The sequence below is a fragment of the Lampetra planeri genome, chromosome 10, assembly GCF_965212315.1.
Source record: "Lampetra planeri chromosome 10, kcLamPlan1.2.h2, whole genome shotgun sequence".
Classification (NCBI taxonomy): domain Eukaryota; kingdom Metazoa; phylum Chordata; class Hyperoartia; order Petromyzontiformes; family Petromyzontidae; genus Lampetra; species Lampetra planeri.
The window spans coordinates 10,268,931-10,290,579 of NC_136116.1; the positions used below are offsets into that span (position 1 = coordinate 10,268,931).

Here is a 21,649-nt window from a genome sequence, read left to right on the forward strand (position 1 = left end):
ACCGCTACCACTCTCCACATGCATGTTTATACAAAGACAAAGATCCCCCATATAGCCTTAACAGACTGTTGGGGCAAGTGATGTTAGCGAGCACCTGTGAAGGCCAGAACGTCACACGAGGGGGTGGGTGGCCATCACCACGCTCGGCCGCCTTTGTCTCCCTAGTGGAGATGTTTTTTACACACCGCACCAGGTACTCATTTGAGGCTGAGTCGACCTAGGGGAGGCCCAGTACCGGTTCAGATAATCGTCACTGGTGTTGGCCGTGAGCGGGAATCGAACCCGGGTCGCCGGGTTCATAACGCAGCGCGCTAACCGCTACACCACCGCTCCCCAGACAAGCACGCGCACACACACACATACACACCCCACGCAAGTATACACACACACACAGCTCCCCAAAATAGGCATACGGTATTTTATCTCGTGCACCCACACACGCACCATCGCACGCATGCACACACACTGTCACACGCACTCGTCGCACACACGCACCACAACTCAATGTTTCAACTTCCCCGTCTCTTTTTAATATTTTCCGAACAATACTCGCCTCTCTTCTCCCCATAGCACTCACGCGCTCCGCATAACACCCACTCCGTCCCCATATCACCCACTCCCTCAAAGTACCCACTCCTTCCCCATAGTATCCAGACCCCCAAATCATCCACTCCCTCCCCATATCACACACGCCCTCATATCACCCACTCCCTCCCCATACCACCCACTCCCTCCCCATATTACCCACTCCCTCCCCATACCACCCACTCCCTCCCCATATTACCCACTCCCTCCCCACATTACCCACTCCCTCCCCATATCTCCACTCCCTCCCCATACCACCCACTCCCTCCCCATAGCATCCACTCCCTCCCCATATTACCCACTCCCTCCCCATATTACCCACTCCCTTCCCATATTACCCACTCCCTCCCCATATTACCCACTCCCTCCCCATATTACCCACTCCCTCCCCATATTACCCACTCCCTCCCCATAGCATCCACTCCCTCCCCATATTACCCACTCCCTCCCCATATTACCCACTCCCTTCCCATATTACCCACTCCCTCCCCATAGCATCCACTCCCTCCCCATATTACCCACTCCCTCCCCATATTACCCACTCCCTCCCCATATCACCCACTCCCTCCCCATATTACCCACTCCCTCCCCATATTACCCACTCCCTCCCCATATTACCCACTCCCTCCCCATATTACCCACTCCCTCCCCATATTACCCACTCCCTCCCCATATCACCCACTCCCTCCCCACATTACCCACTCCCTCCCCATATCTCCACTCCCTCCCCATACCACCCACTCCCTCCCCATAGCATCCACTCCCTCCCCATATTACCCACTCCCTCCCCATATTACCCACTCCCTTCCCATATTACCCACTCCCTCCCCATATTACCCACTCCCTCCCCATATCACCCACTCCCTCCCCATATTACCCACTCCCTTCCCATATTACCCACTCCCTCCCCATATCTCCACTCCCTCCCCATACCACCCACTCCCTCCCCATAGCATCCACTCCCTCCCCATATTACCCACTCCCTCCCCATATTACCCACTCCCTTCCCATATTACCCACTCCCTCCCCATATTACCCACTCCCTCCCCATATCACCCACTCCCTCCCCATATTACCCACTCCCTTCCCATATTACCCACTCCCTCCCCACATTACCCACTCCCTCCCCATATCACCCACTCCCTTCCCATATTACCCACTCCCTCCCCATATCACCCACTCCCTTCCCATAGCATCCACTCCCTCCCCACATTACCCACTCCCTCCCCACATTACCCACTCCCTCCCCATATTACCCACTCCCTTCCCATAGCATCCACTCCCTCCCCATATCACCCACTCCCTCCCCATATTACCCACTCCCTCCCCATATTACCCACTCCCTTCCCATAGCACCCACTTCCCCATATTACCACCCACTCGCTACCCATAGCATGCACCCCCTTCCACCCACCGACACTCACCCAACCCCCTCGTGCCGCCGTCACCACCACAACCACATCCTCCCCACCTCCCTCCCCTACGCTCTCCACACCGCCCCTTCCCCTCCCTCCCTCCCTCCCCGAAGGAAACATGACTCTCTCTACTCGAGGCTAATTCACACGACCCGAGAGCTCTCCCTCCACTCCAGTGTCTCGCTGGGAACCTCTCTGTGAGCTGCCTCAATCCAAGACTTTGCACTTCACAATAGAGAGAGACACACACACACAGACACTGACACACACGCATACACGTTGACACACAGACACACGCAAGGCACACTTTTGATTCAGCTGAAAGTGGCTTCGCGAGCGCCGTGTTTGGTTCCACTTCTGGCCGGCGCGAGGCACGCTGAGCGAGAGGAGGAAGCCGCGGGCTGACACTCTCTCACAGTCTCCGGCTCTCGCTCGCTTGCTCCTGCTGCTCCTGCTGCTGCTGTTGCTGCTCTTCAACGCAGAGAGAGCAGCAGAGGACGCACGTGGAGTGCAAGAGAGCGAGACGGAGGGAGATCTGTATCGGGAGTGGTGAGAAGTCTGCTGCTGCTGCTGGGCAATATGGGTCCACACGTTCTTCGCGTCCTGGGACTACTAGGTGAGTTCTTATTCCTTTACTACCGACCTGCCTATGTACCTACCTCTACGCCTACCTATCGTCCTACATATATACCTACCTACAGACATACCTACCTGCCTGGATATCTGCCTACCTGTGTACCTACCTATCCGCCTACATTTCTACATCATGAAAGTAACCTGATCACATACGAGTGTACCGTACCTACTTACCTGCATTACGACACGTCGACATAACACACACCTGCCGAGCTATAATGCCTGCATGCACCCCTACCTAACCGCCTAGCTATCTACCTATAAACATACCTACCTGCCTTGATATCTGCCTACCTGCCTACTTACCTGCAATACCCACTTACCTGCCTATCCCACCTGGGCGATCATCTCTTCTCGCGGAGTGTCCCGCGCAAGTCCCGCCTTACTTATCTGTTGCGTTTGTCCTCAAATCCACGTGCTCACCTGTCTGTCCCTCCGGAGTCATCCCCAGCGTGTGTTCTTCCCCATGCTGCATTGCACCACTACCTGCCTACATGCCTGGCTATCTCCCTTACTATTTACCTACCTCCCTTACTGCGTATCCACTTACCGACCTGCATACCCACTCACCTACCAATCTGCGTATACACTTACCTACCTGCATACCCACTCACCTACCAATCTGCGTATACACTTACTTACCTGCATACCCACTCACCTACCAATCTGCGTATACACTTACCTACCTGCATACCCACTCACCTACCAATCTGCGTATACACTTACTTACCTGCATACCCACTCACCTACCAATCTGCGTATACACTTACTTACCTGCATACCCACTCACCTACCAATTTGCGTATACACTTACTTACCTGCATACCCACTCACCTACCAATCTGCGTATACACTTACCTACCTGCATACGCACTCACCTACCTATGTGCGTATCCACTAACCGACCTATACATCCATTTACCTGCCTACCTTTCTTCGCATACACCTACCTAGCTACAGTCACCTGCCGAGAGAGATAAGGCGAGTTGCCATGCACTCCCAGCGATGTCTCGACACAGAAACTCAACAACAGGGATTATTAATAGCCTCGCTAATGCAGCGCAGAGGCTCTGCTGGGAACTTCAGAGTGCGAAATCCTGCCGTGAATATCCATCACGTGCACCTCGATTCAATGTCTTCCAAGTGAAATTGCGTCATTCGCGTGATCGATTAACCAAGTCGCCATTCTTCATAACCAGCTCCCGAACCCATTGGCACTGGCGCCGTTTTACTTACTGGACGCTTTGGGATGTTAAAGGCTGCAATGTGCCGCACACACGGAGGGGTACAAACAACAACAACTTGTGCAATATTGGTGTTGTTTTTTTATTTACATTGCGAATGTGCCGTCGAGAACGCGTAATGAGAAGGGGAATCTACTCGGAAATCTCACAGAGCAGATGTAGTACCGCTCACGTCTGTGAGAACGATGTTCTTCGCGGGATTTTCTTTTTTTTAAATCCCAAAGCACCCTTCGAGTAGCAGCACAGCATTCCGATTAGCACGGTTGGCAACGCACGGTGTGAAAGAAGTTCAACGCACAACGTTGAACCCTCTGCGCAGCGACGAGGCACAACCACTCCCACCATGCACTCTTTGTCGCGAGACGGTTTGTCAAACCGACTTCTGTGCGTACGCGTGTGCGCGTGCTTCTCAGAGCCCGGAACTTAGGTACAAGAAGGTTCCAAACCCAACGCTGCATGTGATTCCTCTTTTTTGAGCGGCCGTTCGCTGACCAGTCCGGCGTCGTCAGCTCGCTACCGCGCGAAGTTGAATCGCGGGCGGCTGAGAGCGCCAGGATTCGAACTCAGGTTTCTAAGTGGTTGCCCGCGTCGGCGCTCTCACCCCCCCCCACCCCGATTCATCCGAGTGTCACTGCGTTGAGTGACTGCGGTGGGCAGTGGTGCACAAGCGCACACTTTTATATATATAAAAAAGACCTTCCACGATGCAGTTTTTGAAGTCGATTAAAAAGTGTTAGTTTTTCAACTTTCTTAAATGCTTAGGCGCAACCTGTAAACTGTGATCTATAGCTATGAGTCACCCCCTCTGCCGTATGTGCCTCTTTCTGCTGACGAAGGGCCATTTCCCGAGAAGTCGACTAAACGTGTGTCAATATTTGTGCTGTAAAGGCAGTGATCAAGATGAATGTGGCGATGTTGTTTTTTGTGTGTGAGTAAAGTACAAAGTGTAGAGCAGTTACGGAAAGAAGACGCACATTTAAAGGTAATAAAACGATGGCATAGAAAATATGGAGGCTAAGAATAACATAGTCCAGAAATATCGATCGGACATTATCAATTCTTTGTCGATCGACTGCTGCATTGAGACTTCTCCAAGCTGTTGGTGTTCACAGGAGTTGTCTGACCATACTTCACCACGCTGGCTAACGTGGTCAAGTGAGGGACCCCAGGAGCGGTTCAGATAGCACACTCCACGATCAGGAATTCATCTCAGGCCATATGTTTATAGCGCGCTCCGCCAAACGCTTTGTGACCGCTCATCGCAGGCCATTGATATAAACGAATTCAAATTGATGGCTGGGTGATTCAGAGGCCAGAGCGCTGAGATATCGGGTTCTGCCAAATTTCGGCAGCCGTCTGTCGTCAAACTCGGATTCTTGAGTGCAGTGGGTTGATGGTATCAGCCCGGTCACCAAAGAGTGAAAAAAAAATAACCCCCCCGCCCCATCACATTAAATTTGGTTCTGCACTAATATTGGCTCAATCCGAGCTCTGAGAATTGCACATATCGGTTTGACTGTAATGCGACGACGACTCTCAGTGGTGTGACGGTTGGGGGAGTGCTGCCCCCCCCACCACCACCGCCACCGCCTTGCTGTGTCAACCAGAGGTCACTTGAAGGGATCTCAGAGGTAGCTCAACGATATCAGCGTCCGTGAACTCTTCTCTGACACGAAGCTTCTGCGCTGCTCAGAGAGAGAGAGTTCCCGATGGCTTCTTCGAGTAACGAGCTGACAAAGCACAATCGGCATACGACTGGGGAAAGGGACAACAACGCACATGGCAGAGGGGATATTTATCAACTGCGGCCTATCTTGCCAACGTCGCCTTTTGCCCCTGTTTTGTAAACGCCCCTGCGTGGCCACAGACTCTATTCTCGTAGTTCCGCATTGTTACTTTACGAGTCACAAAACCACTCCAGAGTTGGTGCCGTGGGAGAGAAGTTCTGAATGGTATAAAACATAAAAAAAAATATATGACCACCTGGAACTTTTACCCCCACGCTCTGGAAGTGAAACCCATCTCCACCAGCCACCCGCGCTGTCAACTCCCTGCACCTCACGTTCGAGTCCGGCCTGAATAACTTCCACTTCTACTTCGCCCACGACTCTAAAACAACCCAAAACTTTTATTATATTTTACCAGGTGAGGCCCACTGAGCTTGCGTTGCTCTTCTTCGGATGCGACTTGGCTGCCACAAACGGTAGCCCGACGAAGTGGCGTATCGTGTGGACATCTACAGCAGCCAAATACCCGAAATGCATGTTTCTAACTGTGTGTAGAGAGACAGAGAGAGAAACAGACGTTGGAACCATGCAGAGAAAAAAAAACCCACCACCCGTTGCCCTCTTTTTATAAAAGAATGGCATCGCATCCTTACCCCGTGGTGCACGTGGCCAATGGCATCGCATCCTTACCTCGTGGTGCACGTGGCCCACCGCCTCCGTCCCGCGTCTTGAGAGGAGCCGTGGCGCGTAGACGCCGCTCCGTGCTCCCGAGAGCTGCCCTCAATCGGTCACTTTGTTCTCGCACTCCCTGAAAATAGCGGGCATCCCATGGGAGTCCCCTTCCATTGTTGAGCGGTTATAATTAGACGGCGGTTTAAGCCCCTGCGGTTGAAATGACTCACAACAGACACCTTATATATGCTCGAGTCTATTTTTTTTCTTCATCTTCCACTGAAAAGCTCGAGGAGAACTTCAAGTGGGCTCCGTCAAGAGACGCGTTCGCGACAATCAACTCCTCTCTCGATGCCGGCGAACGCCGGGGGAATTTCTCGAAGCACTCGGTCCACGGGCCAGAGCAAGAATAATCGGTAGCCGACGTAAGGGTTGCAAAGACATTAGTCGAACGCGTTTATTTGTTAAATGTTGTGGGTTTACTCTCCAACACACCGGTGTGCCGAAGTAGTAACTTTCGTTGACGTGACAAACCTTACTAATGGGCTGTGTCGGGTGGTGGTGGGTTTAACGACACATTTATATTCACGCGATCTAACCCAAACTAACCCTTTATTTTGGATAACATTGCTCACGAAAGCCTACGCGTTGCACCGATTTATTTATACGGTCAACAAGAGTGTGAAGTATCTGATAATCCCACTAACTTCAGTGAGTCATCACACAATTCGCTGTTATTGGCCTCGTAAAGAAACAGGAACCGCGAGAGTTTTGCCACCTTCAGTGGTAGCGACGAGTGAAGTGTCTGGCTCTAGGCCCTAAGACTCCACGCAGGACTTCAAGTTCAAGTTCATTTATTAGGTATAGCCATGTGAGCCATTCGGCTCTTGAATCGGGTGCAACCGCAACAAACAAAAAACAAAAACATGAACAAAAAAACATCTTAAAGTGAATATGTGACTGAGTGCAAACAGAAAATCTAAGAAAAGACAGCAAAATATTGCAGAAAAAACACCGTACACCAACGCTGTGTGCAGGACTTGTGGGTGCTTAGAGACAAGAGACTCGCACGACGGCACTTGCTCCAACATTCTGTTAAGGCTATACGGGGTTCTTTGTTTTAACTGACCCTGCTCATACTACTGTATTAATGTGGGCCCCTATTGGTGGGTGACACCTTTATCGATACCCCGGAATATGTAAAATATATTTTTTGTAAAATATTTTTAATATATATAAAATACCTCCCATTTTGGTGGTCCACAATTTAATAATTTGCCCCTATTTTATCCAGTGAACGGTGCCTTGAGACGGAATTTCATTCAGCCGCTATCTAAATCCCAATCTCATTAATTGCGTTATATAGCACCACTCCTGACCAAGGCATTTGTTGATTATCGCCCACAATCTGACCTCTTCCTCTCACGTTCTCTGCCACGAGGGCCGGTCCATAGCTCCAGGTTCCTCCATCTCATCACCGTCTCCTCCCCAGCACATCGCACTCCGCACGAGGGTTTCTGGAGCCGTTCCTATAGGGACGGACGGTGGAGATGTATGCATACATGCGTGTATGTTGAACTTATTTTGCGCTGTACATAGCCAACCACGTTCATTGGATGTGCGGGGGAAGGACAACAAAATAAACACAACAATCAGTTCCAAAGAAATGAGATGTCGATGCTAGATTGATTGATGTAAAAGTGCACGGCTCCAGCGGCTTCCTAATATCGGAAGGAAGAGCGTTCCAGACGGCCGCAGAAGCGCATCAGCAAGCGCGCAATGCGGTGACCGCCGTCTTTGACCGATGGGCAGCAGTCAAAAGCCGCTGCCGCAGCTGCTGCTGCGAGGATGACCGCAGTTCGCGTGATGATGGTTGATGATCCTTGGCGACATCAGCAGGGAGATGCTGTTCCTTTGCCTGTCCTCAGCAAAGTATCCGTTGCTGCTACTGCTGCTGCATTGCCAGTGGCGCACATCAACAAATAACTACACGAAAAAAATGAACACCTTTCGTCAATAACAACTATGACGTGTGATGTTTTAGGCATTGGCCTTTCTTCACAGCAGATAGACCAGAGGGATCGAAGCCAGAGAGGTAGTTTGCCCTCTAACAACAACTGGGAGTAGACGAGCGACACTCAAAGTAACGAGCGGAGCTCAAACACAGCCAGTTGGCACGGCGGGGAGCACAGTTCACCCGTAACACCTGGGTCTGGCCCTGTCCTGCCAGAAAGCCTCCCACACTTTACGTGGCCTCAAATGGCACATGTTCTGGCACGGTCACCATGGTGCAATCACAGCCACCTAGTGGGCCCTTGTACTTTGTAGAAGGGCGATCGCCTAAAACATCGCCAATGACTGTGGATGCCGTGCTCGACATTGTATTCTCTGTGACACGACCACAGCAGGCAAGGATACTGTCACATGCAGGACACAACGTAGCATGGGTTTCTTAGATTACATTTGTTAACATTTTACCTCGCCTTATATCTCATTTAAAATCGTACCTCATTTTGAATTGGCTCTGCTATGTCCAGTTGAGCTTGCATTTACATTGTATGCATTGCGTTTCACCCTTTATATCTCGGTTGTGTCTTCATTTGGAACAAGGGCGGTTTCTTCATTAGGGCGATTGGGCGACGCACCACCAATGTCATTCAACCACAGAGTCACGCTAGCCGTCACTGTGCCTCTGGATATAGTCCAATCAGCGTCATGCTACGTTCTGTGGAGTACCGCCTCTTTTTGGGCGATTTCCCTCCAGCTGAAAATCGCCCCGAGTGGTCCCATAGACTTACATTCAAAGATGTTTTTTTTCGAACGGGGGCGCTGCAATGCATTCTCTATGGCTTCCGGGAGGGCTCGCCCTAACGTGCTTACGTCATCATACGTGCTTACGTCATCATACGTAAGCACGTTTCATCCAACAATATAATTTGTCGCCACCTAGTGGAATCTTTAATAAAAGAAACTTGAGTGGTTTGTTTTAATAGTGAGTATAGAAACAAACAAGATGTATTGTAAGAGTCACTTTATTTTTCATTAATATTAAAGAAGTGAAGTTGCCTTTACATGCTTAAGCTGTTAATTTATCCATTGCATGGGTGGACCTTATCCTTATCAATCATCCAGACATTTGCCCCCCCTGAGAGATTTTGCAGGAGCCGCCACTGATTTGGAATAAGAGACTTTAAGTCAACTTGGGCTCTCAGCTGGTTTAACTGAAGATCATTTATCCATCTAAGCATTTTGGTTTGCACACAGTATATAGGAATGTGTAACTTATTTTGAGAAGACAGTTTTCTTTTCTGTATCGAACCATCAATTTAAACTTCAACATTAAGTTTAGTCTATGTTGCGCCCTCAGTTTAAATTTGTTTTGACAAATCTGCCTCGCTGTCTTTATAAGGTATCTGCTGTTTGTGTTGCGCTGGTTTCCACCCAGAGCTTCCGTGGACGCGTCTAATATATGGGGCGCCACGGTGGCGAGATGTAAACTACCTCGCCTGGTACACCGAAGGTCGTGGATTCGATCCCGATCCTGACACCTGCCGTATATTTGGAGTTTGCATGTTCTCCCCATGGTCGCGTGGATTTTTTTTCTCCGGTTTTTCCCCCTCCACACTTAGAAACATGCCGCTCGGAGTATTTGGCTGCAATACATTTCCACGTGATAAGCCACTTCGGTAAGCGATCATTTGTGACCAGGTCGCTTCTGACAAAAAGAGCTGCATAGCTCAGTGGGCCTTACCTGGTCAAATAAAAAATATATCCGGTTTCGTAAATGGACCTCTACGCGTGTACGGAGAGAAACGCTGCGACTCAGTGGGCAGCACGTGACATTGGACTGGGACCCACCGGCTGGGGGCAGGGGCGCGGGAGGGAGGGGCACGGAAGGAGCGGGGGGGGGGGGTGCCCGGGGCGGGGGGGGCAGGCCCTGGGCTCTGAAGAGCGAGGGACATTGGACCGCCGAAGCACCCAAGGCCCACGCAAACCACGCTGCGTCACCACAGTTACCACTTGCAAGCCCTTTAAACTAAACTAGTTTTTTTCACCAGGTGTAAGGCACACTGAGAAAATGTTGCTCTTTTTCAGAAGCGACCTGGCTATCCACAAATGACATCTCAACGAAGTGGCTTGTCGCCTGGTTATGTTTTGCAGCCCAAATGTTCTGAACGCGTGACGTTGATTCTGAATGTGGAGAGGAAAAAACTCCGGAGGACCCGGGTGAAAAATCCACGCGATCACAGGGAGAAAGAGAGAGAGAGGACACGCAAACTCCAAGTCTACAGGAGGCTTTAGTAACGTTGACGAAAGCCAGACGACTGCTCTCAGCCTAACGACTCAAGCAGCAGGACAAGGCGCTTGGCTGTGCAATCTGCTGCACCCAACTACCGTGCAGCAAAGAGCGCCGAGATAATTCAAAGATTTCCATTCACCATTGCAATGTCGCCTTCAAAAAAAAACTGGATCAACCAATCACTCTCCTAAGTCACGATTTGCGGATAGAATACAACGCGTGGGAATATGACATCATTTGACGCGGCGGTGTGTTCCAGCAGCTTCCCATCAGCATTATCGCCAAACACCACGGCAGGCGACAAGCTTGGTTTCACTTACTCTTTGGTTCTTTCGGTAAAGTCACGTAGGTAGAAAAATAAAACAACAACAAAATCTACCTACGTGACTGTACCGAAATAACCAAAGAGTGTGGATTCCTGCAGTCACGAAAGCTTCAAATCCAGATTGGTTTCACTTGTTCTTCTTTCGCACGGCTGCCGATGTAGCTGCAGAGCAACGAGCACGTTTCACGTTCAGGTGTTCCAGACAGATGAGCGCGTCAGGAGCAGCGGAGTGTGTCGCCGTGATGTCTCCTTCGTTTATTTGTGGATCGGGGCATTGCGGAGTCATACACTGTACGGAAAGTTGTGGATGACCACAGTCGCATACTGGAAGGTTTTTATTTTTCCATTTCTGCATCAGATATCCGCATCTGCCATGGTTTGTGCGGATGCGGTTTAGGGTGTACCATGGTTCACTGGTGATGGTGATAGTATATGTGAAATATTACCCGTGTTACTAGCTGCCATCCATGTCCCATGGCCTGTCAGCTCTCAGGTTCACGTTAATTGTTGTGTTACTGGGTGAGAACTGGAGATATCACGATAGGAGTCTCATTTGTAACAGTGAATCGGGTCACCAAAATGACGCGAAATTAAAATAAAATTTCAGCAATGAAGCAAATATAAATCAGGGCAAAAACAACTGCGCGACAAACGAAATCAGAAATATTGCAAAATGTTAAATCAACGTTCGTCAAATCCCTCTGGCACAAGTCGGCTCGGGCAGATGATGATTTCTTAGAAATGTTTGACTGGATGGAAAACTAATTTCGTTGGAACTGCTTTTTGTGTTTCGTTTGGCGTCCTTCCCCCACACCTTCGATTAGCACGGTTGGCTATGTATGGTGCGAAAGAAGTTCAACACATACATACACATAGACTGAGCACAGTACAATTACAAATGAACACACCCCCTCTCCTATCTCTAGACGACCACTGCCCTGCACCACGCGTCCCCTGTCGTGTGCCCAACGTCTGTGTCCCGTGTGGTTGGGGAGCGGTGGCGGAACGGTTAACGCGCTGCGCTACGAACCCAGCGACCTAAGTTCGATTCCCGCTCACGGCCACCAACACCGGTGACGATTATCTGAACCGGTTCTAGGCTTCCTCTAGGTCGACTCAGCCTTAAATGAGTACCTGGTGGGGTGTGTAAGCATCGCCACTGGGGAGACAAAGGTGGTCGAGCGTTGTGCTGCCCAAGCGCCCCCTCGTGTGCCGTTCGAGCCTCTACAGGTGCTCGCTAACAGCACTTGCCTCTACAGTCTGTTAAAGGCTATACGGAGGATCTTTGTCTTTGTATGGATATATGCACATGCGTGCATAGGTTTGTGTGTGTGTATATATATATAACATGCATGTGGGGAGCGGTAGCGGTGCGTGTGAGGAGCGTCTTTGCCTTCGCGACCTGCAACAACAGCGGCGAATATTTGAACGGAACTTCAAAGGTTACGGGGCTCGCTCACAGCACCCGGCCCCCCGAACGGTCTTTTAGAGGCTTCTACGGGGTGGAATCTTTTTGTCTTCGTGTCCCATGTCCCATGTGCCCCATGTCTCCCGTGTGCCGCAGTGTTGTCGCTGGCGCTGAGCGCCGCATGCAACACCACGGGTATGATCATCGCCATGGACGAGTTCTGCCTCCCCGAGTTCGAGTTCGAGCTGCGCAACTTGAGTAGCTTCGAGCGCTGCAACTGGTCTCTGATATACAGGTGTGGAGCCCGTGGCGCGCGCACACACACACATGCACACGCACGCACACACACACGCACACAAACACACACGCGCACACACGCACACGCGCACACACACGCGCGCAACCAAACACGCACACACACGCACACGCACGCGCACACGCACACACGCACACCAATTGCTAGCCAGTTAGGATACCTGACGAAATGGACATTTGGTTAAAATGTTGCCGTTCATTATTTACAACATTTATTTATCCGAAACCATGTTGGGCTAGGCAATGGGGGGGGGGGGATTGGGGGGGCGGTTCTCGATTGAAAGAACATTCAACGAGGGGGTGACACAGTTGCCAAAACAAATGTGACGATCACAGGGTCTACAAGACCTGGAGCTCTGTGTGGAGCGACGAGGCCAGACAGCTTCCCGCACCGAGTCACGCGGCCGACGAAGAGACGACGACGCTCAACTTGCTGGCCAAACCAGCGCAGTAGCACGACACTTTTCAAACGCCAAAAAACCGTGAGCGTTTGCGCGATTGTGCAAGGCACGTTAAAAACAGGAAGGCAAACCCCGCCAGGCGGGCGACTTCTCGCGGAACAGGAACATGAGCGAAACTCAAAACAATTTACTCGCAAGATTTGCGCAGCTTATCCGATTTAAAAAAAATAAGCCCCCCGTGGCTTCCGACTCAAACAAGCGTGGGGTGGCACTCGTCACCTCCTGTTAAGTGCCCCGGGACCAGTTCCATGACAGAATCGAGTTTGGCCATGGAACAACTACCGCACGTATAGTATCGGCCCCAGAGGGATGAAAGACGTGTATGGCCTCTGACCAGGAGAGAAACTCTTCACAGCAAAGACCCCCCCCCCCACATCGCCTTAACCGACTCTTGGGGCATTTGCTGTCCGACACCAGTGGCGATTATCGGAACCGCGCACTCACGCACATAGGGTTACAACCACAACCGCCATTCGCCACAAAGCAGCAGTGACATCACCACGGCGCTCGTGCCAGGCTATGTGCACTTTAAGTCCACGTGAAGTGTCGAATGTCCGCTCGCAGGTCACGGGACAGACCCAGAGGCCATGGGTTGACTGACTGAGATGACTAGCAGATGCATCACCTGTGCCGCCTGCTGTGTCAACTTGCTCCGTTTTAGCCGCCTGGCACTGCGCTCGTTGTTGTGAGAGGAGGGCTAGACAACAACGTTCGGCCCACGTACACCTCCAGCCCCCAGGGCCTCCGAGAAGCCTGCTGGGCAGCCCTGGCTCCAGCAACGCATCGTGTCTTGAGCTTTAACTCAGAGGTCACCTTCCCTACCCCGTCCGCCCCCTGCTCCCTCTGCCCCACCCCCCTCACGGCTCTCTGTGTGCCCGTCGCCGCCACCGCAGCCACTACGAGTCCCTGTCGCACTGCACCCAGAGGGCCGCGTCGTGGCAGCATTGCTTCTGGCCCAATCACGAGGTGGACAGCTTCTTCGTGGAGGTCCACCGCCAGCAGCTGTCGGGCTGCGTGACGGAGTCGAGCTCCCTGCGCGACCCGCCCGAGGAGATCCTCGCGCTCTTCATCTCGGTTCCCATGGTCCTCACCACGGTGGCCGCAGGCCTCGTCGTGTGGTGCAGCAAGCGCAGCGAGGGCGGTGACTGAGGGGCGGGAGGAGGATGATGGGGCGGAGGAGCAGGAGGAGATGCTGCTGCTGCTGGGGATGGGGTTGTGAGTGGGACAGGAGGTGCGCTCAGCACGCGAGAGATGAAGAGAGGTGATGGGATGGCGGCGGGGGGGGGGGGTCGTGGTTTGTTGCGAGGCGACCCAGGGTTGGACATCGGTGCGGGAAGACATCGCAGCATTGGGCACTTTTCTGCGGAGGTTCCACGTTGGACTAACTCGTGCCCTTCTCCACTGCTCACTACAATGCTGATGCTGTGTAATGCGTTGTGTTTTTTCATGATTATGATCACGACGGTGACGGTGATGATGCTGATGATGATGATACACTCTGGGGGCCAGACCGGGACCATAGCGAGCCTTACTCGGCAAGGCCCTTTATATATCGACGGCTGCGATCGGCAATGACCTACGGACCCAGGTGGCTGCACCCAACTCCCCCCCCCTAAGTGGAGTTCACGTGGCACGTGGGGAGGAGGGCAAGGAAGATGAACACGCGGTCCGGGACTGTTTGAGTCTCGTGACCAAAGTGGACCGTTGCCACGGTCAAATGGACGCTTCTGCTTCTTATAACTGTTCGGACAAAACATTGTTTTTCTATAAATTGCGACAGGAAGTATTGCAACGATGTTGTGGATGGAAACGATGAAGTGGTGACGGTTTAATTTTTGCTTTAAAAAGAAGAATGACGATGATGATGGGGACGAGAGAAACGGTAATCATGAAAGAGTGTTTTGTTATTTTACGTGCCATACTTTGATTGGGAAGCCACGTTTCAAATTAACTTATACAAAGACAACAAGGATCATGGGATTCTAGAACACCGCTTGCCCATGTGGAGCGCCGCGGTGGCGAGATGTTAACTACCTTGCCTGGTATACAGGAGGTCGTAGGTTCGATCCCAACCTTGACGCCTCTATATTTGGAGTTGGCGTGTTCTCCCCGTGGTTGTGTGCATTTTTCTCGAGGTCCTTCGGCTTTCCCCCTAACATATGTTATTGTAACTCTCTGACCCGTCCCTACTGGACATATGTAAAAAATAGCTCCACAGCTCATATATTTATCCAGTATAAATAAAGAAAAATTCTGATTATGAAACATCATGCGTTTAGAGTATTTGGCTGCTATAAAGTTGCACGCGATAAGTCACTTCGTTGAGCTATCGTTTGTGATAGTCAAGTCGCTTCGGACAAAGAGCTTGCACAGCTCGAGTGGACCTTACCCGGTAAAATAAAAAATAGTTTAGAGTCGTGCCTTCCTGACTTGCAGTGAGCGGCCGCAGTGCACCCACACGTCGTGCGTCCATCATTCGGGCGGCGTTCACCTCGAGACGCCGCCGGAGAGAAGTCGGAGCGAGCGGACACCCCAACGGGAGCCGCTACCCGCCGCGTGCCGCGTGCTGTGTCAACGACGCTGGCTCGATCGTGACTTTAAGTGCCGCGTGCCAGACCACGTGCGCTCTCATTTAAAGCGCGTTCTCGCCGTGCTCCAACGAACGAATGCCAAAGAGATGTTTTATAATGCGGCTCTTTTCTTTAGCCCACAATTTTTGCGTTTTATTTCTCCCCCCCCCCTCCCCTACCAATTTCATTCCAATTTTGACCGCCGGTGTCATGGGACGAAACATTTTTTCATTCGGAATTCTCTCCCCTTCCCCCACCGTGGGTTAGAGAACAGCATACGGAGGGAGGTATTGCAGATCTACTTCTGAGATTCATGCCAGTGGTTTATCGCCCGCACTTGGGGCGCTGTACTTTCCAATTGTGTCCTTATACTGTACGTATATGTCTGCGCACCGTATGTTGAACTTCTTTCGCACCGTACGTAGCCGACCGTTGATAATCAGAGGTGCGGGGCAAGGGAAAAAAACTTAACACAAAAAGCGGTTCTAAAGAAACGAGTGTTCTTTGCCGTCGAGATGATTGCCACGTGGAAATCAGAACTGGGTTTTCTTTTTGGCATATTCAATGTAAAAAACATATTTAATATTACGTTTTAAAAAAATATATAGTCTATTTTTTTTAGTCGAGCCGTTGCCTGCGCTCACTTTCACTTGAGAACCAGAACCAGGTTTCACTTGAGAACCAGAACCAGGTTTCACTTGAGAACCAGGTTTCACCTGAGAACCAAAACCAGGTTTTACTGGAGAACCACGTTTCGCTTGAGAACCACGTTTCACTTGAGAACCAGGTTTCATCGCAATCGGCTGAACCCAGAGGTTCTCAGCAGTGCCACCGCAGTGATTTCTCGCCTGAGCCACCCAGCCACCTCTGTAATAATTACGCTCATAAAATCAATCAAGATCAATGAATATTAACGTGAATTACATAAGCAAATGAGAATCCATCGACACATATTGCCTTATCCCGTTGCTCGGGATAATCCGGATGGCTCGTTTAAGTCGTTGGAGGTGATTTTAGCACTTTTTTTTTGCGATTCGGAAGCGCAAGATCCGACCCACAATGAGCCCGCACTTCGAACGACCGTGTCACGGAGCCTTTAAGATCGTCCACTTTACTGCAAACATGGAGCACTTTGGTAATTCCTCGTTAGGAATCCACGGGCGGCTGTGGGAATCGAGCCATTGATTTGCTCCGTGCAAATTGTCTCGTCGCTACGGTCCATCCCATCTGCTCATTACGGTCGAACAACGAGGGTGGAATGAATCCCGTTGGCTTTGGGGCGTTAGCTCGTGCCAATCAACACGGGGGCCTGCAACGTGTCAACAATGTTGGGTCTTGAGGCTAAGCACTATTAACTAGTGACCATTCAGGGCCACGTGACCCCTTGGGGTGAGCAGGGGAGGTCCTTGTTGTGAGCACGAAATATTCTCACCAAGGATGCATATGTATCTGCTTTAAGTGTGAGATGGAGAGGCCTTTGAAATAAGCAGGCATTAATAATACAATGATTACTGGCAGATGTTTATCAATATGCTGCTGTTTGGGCAGTGTGGATTGGCTTGGTGGGGGGGCGGGTAGGGGGGTTGGTGGGGAGAGTGGTGGGGAGAGTGGTGGGGGGCGAGGGGGGTAAGAATCTGTTTAGATAAATCTGAAGAATCTGTTTAGATTTGCCACTGATATTAGCCGTGGCCAGGAATCTAACTCAGGTTGCCGAGTCGGTTCATAGCGCAGTGCGCTAGCCACTGCATAACCCCCCCCCCCTCTCCACCCTGAGCAGGAATTGTGGATGCGATAATTGATTCCGAATGTTGTTGTGATTTCATGGATTGTCACGATTCGGGGTCACGATTCGGGATCGCGATTCGATTCTCAACATTTATTGTTATTTCATCGTATTGTACCGTCTCGCTTCTGTTGTTTATTGGCTGTTCCAGTTGTCTAAATGTAACGTTTGAGTACACCGTTTCGTACGCATCGTAAATAATGGATTGTAACATGCACACTGCGATGCGAGTGAGTTTTAGGAATGGATTTTAATAATCAGATCGTGACGTTCCTGCGAGGAATGCTTCCTGTTGATGATGATTCAAGGGGAGGCTTTTTTCTTTGCTGATGAACAGATAATGTGATGGAGGCAAGTGGCACGGTGTTTTGGAAAGGCCACATCTGTCCTCTGTCATGGTGTAGGCTGCGCTATAATCTCCAGCAAGGGAAGGAGCAGCAGCTGTGAAAGCTTGTTGCAGATGTAGGTAGCTTTGCGGAGGAGGGGGTGGGGGACGTGGAAAATAGGAACATATACTGAGATAAACATATCACCAGTTCCACCACCACAACTGCCACTACCACCACCACCACTACTGTCTCCACAACCACCATTGCAACCATCACTGCCACCGCCACAGCTAAAGCCATCCCCATTATCACCACCATCATCATCATCATCAACGACTACCACCACCACCACTATCTCCAAAATAATTGTCACCAAAATCATCACCACGTGTAAGCACTTGTTACCACGACCAACGCAGTCATCACCACTGTCTCAATCACCACCACAACTGCCACCACCTCCACAACTGCCACCACCACCACAACTGCCACCACCACCACCACCACTCCGAACAATTACAAGGATTGGGGCTGGACCCCAGCGGGGCAGCAGCAGTCGTCTACAACAATACAATGATCAGAAATGCATCATTTAACGCCCACCCCCCCCGCATTCTAAAAATATGCATTCATATAATGGATGCACTAGTGGTGATGATATGTACGGCTTACAAAGCGTTCGCGAATATGAAGCGTTTTCACCGTCAATTTTCGGTACAGCCGTGGTACAAAGAGAAACAACTTAAGTGTGGACATTCACCCCACCACCACCACCAGCAGCCGTCCGGCAATTGACAGTCGGACGATGCAGATGGAAAGTAATGGAGGTGCTGGTCTACCGATCTTTACGTTACCCTCAGGTTCTGTCACGTCTCGAGAGAAAGTCGCGCTCTCATTGCTCGTGTCCCCCAAACAACCTCGTGGCACGTTCTGCCGTCGTCTGAATGGGAAGGGTGTTGGGAGTCCGGTGTCGTCGGGCGGTTGTGGTGGAGTTCCGTCCACGATAAAGTGATCTCTCTTTTTGTGCCACAGCTGTTCCGAAAATGCCACAAGTTAAGAAAAACATCATTAAGTGTAGCCGTGAAACCTTGAAATCAAGATCGAATATGAAACTATTATAATGCCCTGCCCGTTGTAGGACAGCAGCCAGACATTTGGTAATTATTAAAATACGCGAGCGAAAGAGCCAAAGAAAAAAAAAACATGTAAACGAATTCATTACGCGCCGTCCACATTGTTATTTCACAATTTCAAGGAAACGCAATAACTAAATAAAAAAGTGAACAAAAAACCCATCAGGTCGACACGCTCCAACGTGAATACTCTCCCCGCACAGATTGTATTTTTGCAAGAAAAATGAGCCGCTCTCAATGGCTCATTGGCAGCGCGCCGCGTCTTTGTTTGTTGCGGCCAAGTTTGGGCGACGGACATTAGTCACACTCGGAGCTGCCAAGACGGCGTGGAGAGGAGACCGTGGCGGGAGAGGGTGGGCTGCGGGGAGATGTGTGCGTGTGTGTGTGATGTCGTCAGGAGGACGTGGAGCTGAGTGGACTTGCCGATGACTGGTACCAGCGGTGTCAAGATCGGCCTCAGTGGAGGAGGCTCGTGAAGGACGCTACTGGGCAGTTTGAGGCAGTCGCCCTCTAACAACAACGGAGGAGCGACGCTCACAACAACGAGCGGAACGCCGGGTGGCTAAAGCACTGCACGTTGTCACAGTAGGGGGCACAGGTGGTGCATCAGCCAGTTATCTCGGTCATCTCAGTCAGTCGACCCGTGACACCTGGGTCTGCCCCGTGACTTCCTGCCAGCGGGCGTTCGACACTTCACGTGGCCTCAAGGTGCACATGGCCTGGCACAAGCGTCGTGGTGACGTCACCGCCACTTAGTGGCGAATGGCGGTTGTTGTTGTAGTCAGCCGCAGGGGGGAGCGGTGGTGTAGCGGTTAGCGCTACGCTGCGCTACGAACCCGGCGTCCCGAGTTCGATTCCCGCTCCCGGCCAACACCAGTGACGATTATCTGAACCGGGTCATTGGGCCTCCCCTAGGACGACTCAGCCTCAAATGAGCACCTGGTGCGGTGTGTAAACATCGCCACTGGCGAGACATAGGCGGCCGGGCGTGGTGCTCGCCACCCACCCCCTCGTGTGCCGTACTGGCCTTCATAGGTGCTCGCTAACAGCACTTGCCCCAACAGTCTGTTACAGGCTACACGGGGGATCTTTGTCTTTGTAGCCAGCCGTAGGCGATGCCGAGGAAGAAGCAGGGAGTGTGGGTCTCGCCCCGCCCCCGAGAAGAACAATAGACGACACCCCCCCCTCCCTCCGCCTCTCACTGAATAATCACCGCGGAGAGAGGGGGGTAGAAGCCAACTGGCTTGATTCTAGCAGGACAAAGTATTTATTGATAATGCTTGTCTTGATTTGAAACTTTCGTGACCGCAGGAATCTAAACTCTTTGGTTCTTTCGGTAAAGTCACGTTAATTTATACCTGCGTAACTTTAGCGAAAGAGCCAACGATGATGCTTGTGCTTTACTGTGAAAAGATACGTCACGTGAATTATAACGTAGTGAACACAGCAGTTCTCGAGACACTGAAGCTACGAGGGTGGGTGCTCGTATTGCATCCACTCGGCCGACAGCTCCTCCACGCAGGATGCACTCATTTCGTGTTCCCTACGACATGTCTGCGGCGTTGCCTTAACCCTGGCCCCAGACCCAGACCCCCACTTCCTCCCCCCCCCCACAGCCTTTTCCTGTCACGGAGTCAGTAGCCCACTCCCATCCCTGCCCCCCCCCCCCCCGATTTTAAAATGTTGACACCACCCTTGGGTGTAACGGGGCGCACGGACTCCCTGGGCGGCCTCCCCGGCCACGGCAGAGACGGAAACCGAAGGGCGCTGACCCAGGCTCAATATTTTTTTGTTGTTGAAGCCAACTCAGGCGAGGTGCCCACGACCGCCACGGTGGTTTTTTGGTCCCAGGTGCAGCGTTCAGCGGTCGACATTCGATCTGCGCTGCCCCATGCACCTCCGACTCCTCGGCTGTGCCGGTGCTGCAGCTCCCCACGCTGTCGCCGGCGGTGCACGCTTCACGACGCGGGGGTTTGAACGCAGTGGAGCGGAGTGCTTTCATGGACTTGCGGCGCTTCGCTTTTCGTCATCTCGCGTCTTCAATTAAAATGTGTGGGTGGGTGGGTGGGTGTGTGGATGGGTGTGTAGGTGGGTGTGTGTGTGGGTGGATGTGGGGGTGCGTGTGTGGGTGGACGTGTGGGTGGGTGGGTGTGTACGTGGATGGGCGTGTGTGTGGATGTGTGGGTGGGTTGATGTGTGGGTGGGTTGATGTGTGGGTGGATGTGTGGGTGTGTGTGTGGGTGGGAGTGTGGGTGGATGGGTGTGTGGGTGGATGTGTGGGTGGAAGTGTGGGTGGGTGGTTGTTTTGTTCCTCAACCCATTGTCGCTCTCACTCCCCTGCGACGGAGCCGCGCTGCTTTGTTGACAACCACGCAGGTTTCAGCGACTCAGCGATGGAACCTGGTCACGTGCCGCACGTGACATACAACCTGCGATTTATGACAGCCGGAACAGTTCCCGGAACGCCCTTTCAACAATTTTAGGGTGCTTCAAAAATGTTTTAAGACTTTTATGGGACTATCGTTTTTAATGGAAAAAAGAACGGTTGATCCACTGTAACATGATAACGAATGTTTGTTAATAGCTTCAAAAAGTCAAAGAGTCTCAACTTGTTCGCCATCGTTGTCAACGCGTGCCTGGAATCTTCTCCAGGTGGTCTCCAGAGCCCACAGGCACATTTCTTGTGGTGCTGGTGCAAAATCTCCGAAGTGTTAACATTTTTTGAAGCACCCTGTATTTGGCACTC

The 21,649-nt window shown here is 51.4% G+C and overlaps 1 protein-coding gene across 2 annotated transcripts; it reads left to right on the forward strand.

Annotated features, from left to right (window-relative positions):
- Window positions 1-2,020: 2,020 nt before the first annotated feature.
- Window positions 2,021-19,063, forward strand: LOC144721008 (receptor activity-modifying protein 1-like). Of its 2 annotated transcripts, XM_078598281.1 has the most exons (4): window positions 2,022-2,197; window positions 2,483-2,616; window positions 12,469-12,607; window positions 13,982-19,063. In XM_078598281.1, exons 2-4 carry the CDS (start codon window positions 2,580-2,582, stop codon window positions 14,235-14,237), a joined length of 432 nt encoding a protein of 143 aa, XP_078454407.1. In that variant the 5' UTR covers window positions 2,022-2,197; window positions 2,483-2,579; the 3' UTR covers window positions 14,238-19,063. The 2 variants fall into 2 exon arrangements, with proteins under 2 accessions (XP_078454408.1, XP_078454407.1); XM_078598282.1 differs by having other exon boundaries at window positions 2,021-2,616.
- Window positions 19,064-21,649: the final 2,586 nt, after the last annotated feature.

Excerpts from the sequence above, each read along its gene's own strand:
- LOC144721008 (XM_078598282.1), top strand. The coding sequence starts at position 2,580 with ATGGGTCCACACGTTCTTCGCGTCCTGGGACTACTAG. Across the intron at positions 2,617-12,468 it reads TCGCGTCCTGGGACTACTAG|TGTTGTCGCTGGCGCTGAGC; the intron begins GTGAGTTCTTAT and ends CGTGTGCCGCAG. Across the intron at positions 12,608-13,981 it reads AACTGGTCTCTGATATACAG|CCACTACGAGTCCCTGTCGC; the intron begins GTGTGGAGCCCG and ends CCGCCACCGCAG.